At 43.1% G+C, this 8,637-nt stretch overlaps 1 protein-coding gene across 1 annotated transcript; it reads left to right on the top strand.

Moving 5' to 3' along the window:
* The first annotated feature begins 501 nt into the window (after positions 1–501).
* On the top strand, positions 502–7,214 carry LOC123745494 (basic-leucine zipper transcription factor A). The gene is made up of 4 exons (XM_069312294.1): positions 502–1,337; positions 2,522–2,663; positions 4,737–5,079; positions 6,123–7,214. The coding sequence occupies exons 1-4, from the start codon at positions 530–532 to the stop codon at positions 6,174–6,176; spliced, it is 1,347 nt and encodes a 448-aa protein (XP_069168395.1). The 5' UTR covers positions 502–529; the 3' UTR covers positions 6,177–7,214.
* Positions 7,215–8,637: the final 1,423 nt, after the last annotated feature.

The following is an 8,637-nucleotide window of genomic DNA, read 5'->3' as shown; positions in this document are numbered from 1 at the left end:
TAAGTGTTTTACCACTGAGCCACGGGAACTGTAAATAAATGGTATTTTACCGTTTATTCTGTGTGCTTATATATACATGTACTGAAAGCCCTTTGGCTGAAAACCCGGTTTTAGGTTCCAAAAATGTGAGAAGGTTATTAAGGCAGGATTTATGTTTAATGAAACTATATTGTATTGATTTTACCAGTGTGTGCACTTTGAGATGGGGGAATGACTCCCTCCATGAGAATTTTTCCCCACGAGCTAGCAGATAAGTGAGGCTAGGCTGGGGGTGTTCGGTAGTTTTCTGTTGAGCGTTCTGCTTTATTTGACGATGAGCGTGACATTTGCCAGTTTCTGCTATGTGGTGCTGATAGTGTCTCAAGTGACTTATTGAAAAGTACAGTATGGCCAAAGGTGCCGCAATTTAATTTATGACTTCCTTTAATATTCTTGAAAAAATTGTCAAAACCAGTTGTTTCATTTGTGTGACTGCATGTGATTGTTGCAGGAGTGATCTTCAATGATGTGAGAGGTTCCCCTAGCGGCCATGTGCGACCACACTGTCCGTCAATCTACCCAAAACCTCCTACTGCCAATCTCCAAAAGAGATTTTCCACTCACGACTTGTGACGACAATATTCAATTGTACTATAGTAACGACTTCCAGGCGCCAGACCCACCCCGACACACCGCACAACACGACGACCTTAAGGCCCCAGACCCACCCCAACACAGCGCACAACACGACGACCTCAAGGCACCAGACCCACCCCGACACAGCGCACAACACGACGACCTAAAGGCCCCAGACCCACCCCGACACAGCGCACAACACGACGACCTCAAGGCGCCAGACCCACCCCGACACAGCGCACAACACGACGACCTTAAGGCGCCAGATCCACCCCAACACAGCGCACAACACGACGACCTCAAGGCTCCAGACCCACCCCAACACAGCGCACAACACGACGACCTCAAGGCGCCAGACCCACCCCGACACAGCGCACAACACTACGACCTCCAGCATCCACGCAGCAAAGACACGCCACTAGTATCCTTCGACGACCTTCCAGCTACGTGTGTATTCAGCGACTCGCTAATCTGCCTGACAGAGCTGCCACATTTGGACCAACTGGTGGCTCTCCAGCCTCTGCAGTGCTTCCTGGCTACTGCAGCTCAAGTAGAGACTTCACCTCAGACTCAATCGTCGTCACCAGCTCCTCCAAAAAGTCAACCCGACGCCACGGTGCCAGCAATTAACATGACCTATGGTACTCAACGCCACCAAATGGCGCTCGTCACCCCGACCACTGCATCTCACCTCACACACATCAGAGAAAGAAAGAAAAAATGTGAGTACTCGTATTGTCGTCTATACTCCATAAAACGTATGTATGTGTGAATGTATGTATGTATGTATGTATGTATGTATGTATGTATGTATGTATGTATGTATGTATGTATGTATGTATGTATGTATGTATGTATGTATGTATGTTATATACAATGAACAAATTAGCATCCTCAGACGCAGAGTGAAAGATAATACAAAAGAACAAAGCAATATAAATAACCATGCTAGAGTGATAAGAGGACACCATTTTGCCTGCTTCTCTCCATATACACGTCGGAACACAATAGGCAGACCTGCCTAACAAGCCTAAATTTTCCTGAAATTAAAAAAAATTTCAATTATTTTCTATTATGAATGTATTTTATAGATTCTGGATATTATAAAACTATTATGAATTATGAATATTTTCTTTTCACTATATATGTTTGGAATATTTTTTATTTGAACCCAAAATAACAGAAATTTGGCAAATCCCAATCTAACCTACCTACTTGTGGGCATGACATTACGGGAAAATATTGAAGCAGTGTGTGTTTTAATACCACTATCAGCTGTACTGTAATCGAAAGCATGCTAGGTAGAATATATATTTCCGTGGGATGTTGATCCTATATTAATGTTTATTATATCAGGCGCCTTCTACAAATGTTAGGCTTTTTAAACCGGACACAATATCCTAATTTTCTTACGTTTCCCAAATTCCTGGAAAGTTATATATAAGGGAAGATATGAGACTGGCAAGACGAACATGCCATGGATAGAAGAAATCCTGACATAGAGTGAAGAGAAGCCGAACAACAGTTACCCCAAGAACCCATTATAGTGAACTTCTAGAATAAACAATTATCTGCGTAAGGTGCGTTCCTTTACGGGGATAAGCTTTTATCAAGGTGCTTTTCTATGTTCAAGATAGATGTCACCTGTGATTTAAACCCAACAACGAACCAAATGGTTGACAGGTCCTAAGCCCAATGAGAAGCAAATGGCCTGTAATGTGGGTATGTCCTGGAATTCAGACACGAAATGGCTCATGTCTGACAAACCCAAGCTTGAGATAGACAATAACATAGCGCTCATATATTCATTGTTTTCGCAAATAGGTAGCCAATGTATTATCTGTAAAATATTTTAAGAGGGGTGTGAGACACTGACGAGCAGCGTGGTCTGGCCTTCCCGCCGCAGGTAGGAGCGTGTACAAGCACGTCCCTCACAGGGAGAAGCCGCCGCACCTGGTGGCTAGACGCAACGCCCGGGAACGCCGGAGGGTTCAGTCGGTGAATGTAGCCTTTGCCAGGCTCCGGCGGGTCGTTCCCTGCACCAGCAGGTGAGTAGTCCCTCCTCCCTGTGTTTCCTCTCACTGCACTCACTCCTCAGCCAGCTCAGCCACAAACACCAGCTTAAGTGAAGGATCCCAGAGGCTAATCTACTAGTCTGTACAGTACTAGCAAAATCTGGATAGAGCACAAGAATACCTTCCGTACACAGAGAAATCGCAGTAACGTCATATATCACTGGGATATATTTATTTTTGTATTTGATTTATACAAGAGTTCTTACGTTCTTGTAAAGTCACTGGCACGCATAGCGTTTCAGGCAAGTCCTTAATTCTTATTTCCCCAAATTACGACTCTCCAAATCGTTTAACAATCAGATACACATTCACTGCTGGGTGAACAGAGGTCACAGTTAAGGATTGGCTCCCAGTCAATCACTCGACCAGGATACGAACCCAGGCGAAAGTACTCGCAAAGCACCAGGCGAGTGCTTTTACCACTCTGCCATGAGAACTGCAAAAGTGTCTGGCAATACCCAGCTCATAGGTTCGAATCCTCGTCACAGCTCCTGTGGATTTTCTCAATACCTTCCATTATTCGTGTCTGAAGTAGTTTTAGAGCTCAAAGTACCTCATACCATTTAGTCTGAAATCATTGATAACAGAACAATCACAGATATAGTGTTGGAGAGTGTCTTGGCTCTTGTTCACATAGTTTACATTTGGAATGTTCACCATCGGGGGATTCATTACCTGCCATAATTATTGATATCTCAGCCTATTTCTAGCAATTGCAAGTCACACTGTAGTGGATTTTTTTATTCTGTCCGTACATATAATTCTCGGTTCTAAACTTATCATAGCTCTTTATACTCGTGCCTTCAGGCCTTTGAGTGTCAGTGACTGCTCTTTTGCCATCCCTAATTTTCTGAAATACTGCGTTTTTTTACAACAGAGATTGTAATGTCCATATCCCATGTATGTGTAAACCCGTGGAACTGCCTACCCGCCAAAGTCATGAACGCCAAAACTCCACTGGGTTTTAAAATACAGATAGAAAAGATCATCATGGCAAATGGGGGGACATTTGACCAGCCGCCAGCTTCCTGTTCTCGTCGAGGAAACTAATATTAGTGGCCCTCAGGTAAATTCATGTAAATCAAATAAAAAATCAAATCAAATCAAATATCCAACTTAATTTCTGGCGTATCACATATGGTTTTAGCTGCCTTGTTCGTGTCACCATGCTGGACAACCCATGTGTGAAATGGTCTCCATACAAATGAGACTCTGAAACTCATACAAATGAGACTCTGAAACTCTTGTTCTGTGTATTAATAATGTTGTTTATAATGGATGTTACAACATTCCTAGTAGCTATTTTGCATGTGTACCGAGGTCCACCCTTTACTCTGTTAGCTACGGCACACCGTGCTCTCTCTCACACACATGGAGCAGGGTAAACTTTACTACAAAATATGATTCAGAAAGATATGCTCCATTTTACGGTCCATAGCTTTCTCTTGTTACTTTAAATTGAGAAATTAGCATATAACAACATACAATTCGTCTGGCAAGATAAATAAATAAATAAATAAAATGTTGAAGGAATATTATTACTATATAATAAAAGGTTTCAGTAATTAATTTATAATTATTTCTGTGTATCCCTCATCGCACCATTTTATATAAATAGTAGTAGTAGTAGGAGGCATCCATCAGTCTCAAGAGAGACTGATAACATTATTAAATAACAATAATTATAATATTTAAATTATCTGATATACAAGAATTGAATTACAGTGTTATTTTTCCAGTAGGTACAGTATATTTGTATAGTTTACAAAGCCACCATAAATATATTGCTTAAGATACTAATAATATATGTTTTACTGTGGCATATTCTTATGGTGATCAAGTTACAGCCCCCGCTCCTGTGTCAGGTAAGTCCACTACGGGCTCACCATAGCCCGTGCTACTTGGACCTTTTTGTTAATACCCAGTAGCTGAATCAATAACAACAACATTATTGTGATCAGAGTTGACACTAAAGTCAATTGTGTGGTGCACAAGCGGGCCAATGTTGAACCTATAAGTGACAGATGTGTTTCACTCCCTGGGCAGCCGGACCAAGCGTGTAAGCAAGGCGAAGACGCTGCAGGGGGCAATAGACTATATCTACCACCTGCAGGACCTCCTTCACCACAACAACAACCCCATAACCACCACCAACACCTGCTTTCCCCTCCACTCCTCGGGGCTTACTAACACCTGCAACATGCTGGTGTGTAACACCGAGAACTCGTCCAACACCTGCAGCGAGGGAGATCAGGGGCCTGCAGGACGGTGTGTTGGTGTGTTGGGGTGTGAGGGCCGCCCCAGCCCCGTCTCCAACACCACCTATCATCACCATCACCACCATCAACATCACCACCATCACCACCACCAACAATGGTCGCACCACCAGGTAATATTTGGCATGTCATTTCAACTTTATCTGGACAAAAGATATTCAGTTTCTAAGCTTACATTTGTTAATATAAAAACAATTCCCTTTTATACAATATAATATCAGGGAGCTATTAAGAGAGGAAATTATCAGGGGGGAAAGCACCAAGCCATTACGTCTATATAGCATTTGGAAGAAGTCAGGCTAAGGATTTGGGATGGGACGGGGGGAAGAAACAATTATATTGTTTTAGGATTTTTTCTAATGGCGGAAACTCTTCGTCTTTAGAAAAACTCAACCCACATTGACTCCGAGAGAACGGATGGGGTTGTGAATAATTGCTAATATTTCTTAACTCTAACTTAGGATAATTAATTATCGAATTATTGATCTAACTTAGGCCTACCCCGACCGGTCTATGTCTATCCCGTACCTGAAATAAAAATGTCCATCAATCTGGGCAGCCATCTGTCTATCCATCTATTTGTCTATTTATCCATCGATCCATCTACTCATAAATCTAACCAACTATCTATCCATGTATTCATCCAACTATCGATCTATCTATCCACCCATCTATCTCTATCCATGTAAAGCATCATTCACCTCTCATGTCATAAGGACCTGCTAATTTTATGTAATCTCACTAATTCATTGTACCATCTTGTGAAGCGAAGCGAACTATCAGGGGGAAAGTGCCAAGCCATTACAACTATATAGCACAGAAGGAATCAGGATAAGGATTTGGGATGGGACGCGGAGAAGGAATGGTGCCCAACCGCTTGAACGGTCGAGGATTGAACCCTGACCTGCATGAAGCCGAGACCGTCCCTCTGCCGTCCAAGGGATGTAGAAATAGCCTAAGCTACTGTATCCCTTTGAGTTGTATTTCTTTCTTGTCTCAATAAACATACTCGAACTTGATCTACCGTCCACCCCAAGTGGCTAGGCTACTTTGCTGTGAATAAATTATTATTAATATTATTATTATTATTATTATTATTATCTTAGAGATCCAGAAACAACGCTTTTCATGACGTGAATATTTTCCTCCTTTGCAGGGTGTAAGCGAGCATCAGTACCTGACCGACTGTGTCTTGATGGCCGGTTACTGAGTGAAGGCTAAGACACCAAAACGATGTGAGCCTTTCAAAAGAAATGTGTGGAAGAGTTCATATATTGGATTAGATGGAGGGAGGCGGCCTTTATAAAGGCTCGGGTTTCCTTCCTTAATCATGACCACTAAACATGGTCCTTAGAAGATTTATAGTGGTTTACAACATTGTTTATATTGCACCGTCACTCTACAGCCCATTGGTGGTCACAGTGTGTAGTTGGTGCTTGTAGGTTGTGTGGGACCATTGGTGGTCACAGTGTGTAGTTAGTGCTTGTAGGTTGTGTGGGACCATTGGTGGTCACAGTGTGTAGTTAGTGCTTGCAGGTTGTGTGGGAACATTGGTGGTCAGTGTGTAGTTAGTGCTTGTAGGTTGTGGGGTACCATTGGTGGTCACAGTGTGTAGTTAGTGCTTGTAGGTTGTGGGGTACCATTGGTGGTCACAGTGTGTAGTTAGTGCTTGTAGGTTGTGGGGTACCATTGGTGGTCACAGTGTGTAGTTAGTGCTTGTAGGTTGTGGGGTACCATTGGTGGTCACAGTGTGTAGTTAGTGCTTGTAGGTTGTGTGGGAACATTGGTGGTCAGTGTGTAGTTAGTGCTTGTAGGTTGTGGGGTACCATTGGTGGTCACAGTGTGTAGTTAGTGCTTGTAGGTTGTGGGGTACCATTGGTGGTCACAGTGTGTAGTTAGTGCTTGTAGGTTGTGGGGTACCATTGGTGGTCACAGTGTGTAGTTAGTGCTTGCAGGTTGTGTGGGAACATTGGTGGTCAGTGTGTAGTTAGTGCTTGTAGGTTGTGGGGTACCATTGGTGGTCACAGTGTGTAGTTAGTGCTTGTAGGTTGTGGGGTACCATTGGTGGTCACAGTGTGTAGTTAGTGCTTGTAGGTTGTGGGGTACCATTGGTGGTCACAGTTTCATTGTCATATACAGGGTGGCCCAATTTAAAACTACTATAACTTTTTCAATTGTTAATGAAAACAAAATATGTAAACGCCAAATTACTTTGTGATCCCTAAAAATTGTATTATATATTTCTTAAAAATTACACTCAATAAATATCCGCCGTCAGTGTGTTGACAGCTTTCCTATAGTGATGACACTCTAGAACTTTGGTCAATATCTATGGACATAATTGATTTATTTCGTTCTAAATAATGTCTTTCAAGGTTTAAAAGGTAGCTATATATGATGCTGTTAAACTCACTGCAAGCATCGATTTGACAATATTAAAATGGGTGTAGTTGGGTATCAGTCATTCCAATCCTCACCAAAGTTATAAGCCAAATGCTATCACACTCACTAGTTGAGTACACGGGAACCATTCCTAGGCTTGTGTGCTCCAGTGCAGCGCAGTATGCATGTTGTTCGAATACAGAATTTGCCTGCATAAACAGGCAAATTTCAACACCCGCCTTCACTTGGCGGGTGTTGAAATCAGTGAAGCAAGTGAGTGAGACGAGTAAGATGAAGGAAGAGGTGAGAGGGGATTAGGAATGATAGGGGCAGATAAGGGGAGGAATGTCTCTCCCCACAGCCTGCAGTTGCTAGGCTGTGGAGAGTATGGAGTCAGTATTGGGAGGAGTTTGTTAATGGTCGGGAAGAACCTAAACTTGCAGCAACTCTGACAAAGCGTAAATAAATGAAAAATAAGCGGGAGTCTGTTGCCCTTATTTTGTCCGTTGGGAATCATAGCGTACAAAATGCGGTATATTATTTGAGGACAGGTTACTGAGTACAGTTGGCTTCGTTTTCCACTCACAGTTCGGGACCCCAGATTCGATTCCCGAGCGGAACAGATATGGCTGGGCATGTTTACTTTCACCTAATGCCCCTGTTCACTAAGCAGTACATACGTACCCGGGAGGTGGGCAGCTGTTGTAGGGTTGCATCCTGAGGAGGGTCAGTAGTTCATCGACAGGCATATATAAAGTGCAGGCTCTTTGGAGCCATTTTCCACGGGAGACATCTCCCGTCACGCAGGGTGCAGTCGCACCTCCACAGATCTCCAGTATCAGCTCTTGATACTGGTAATGGCTCAAAAGGGCCACCACTTACAGGCTATTCATGCCCGTGCCACCTCTTGGGTGGCTTCATCATCTTCTTCATCTTGGAGCCATTTTACGGGCTATTCATGCCCGTGCCACGTCTTAGGTGGCTTAATCCTTATCAATCAATCAATGGAGCCATTACCAGTACCAACAGCTGATACTGGAGATGTGTGGATGGAGGGGAGCTTCATAGTCACTCACAGGCGGCAAGATGAGTGAAGGAACTCCATACGGACAGCAGGAAACTCCGTTCAAGTACATTTATTGAGACCATTAAAATACAACTCAATAGGATAGAGTAGCTTAGGCTATTTCTACCCTCCAGGAAACTCGGAAGTCACATGCAGACATTTTCGGGATAAAATATTAACGTCAATTAAGGCTCGCTAATCTACCGGCTTAAGGAGGATGAAA

This window comes from Procambarus clarkii, chromosome 71 (genome assembly GCF_040958095.1).
Source record: "Procambarus clarkii isolate CNS0578487 chromosome 71, FALCON_Pclarkii_2.0, whole genome shotgun sequence".
NCBI lineage: Eukaryota > Metazoa > Arthropoda > Malacostraca > Decapoda > Cambaridae > Procambarus > Procambarus clarkii.
Note: the sequence above shows the minus strand (reverse complement) of the source record. Positions and strands in the feature narration are given on the sequence as shown.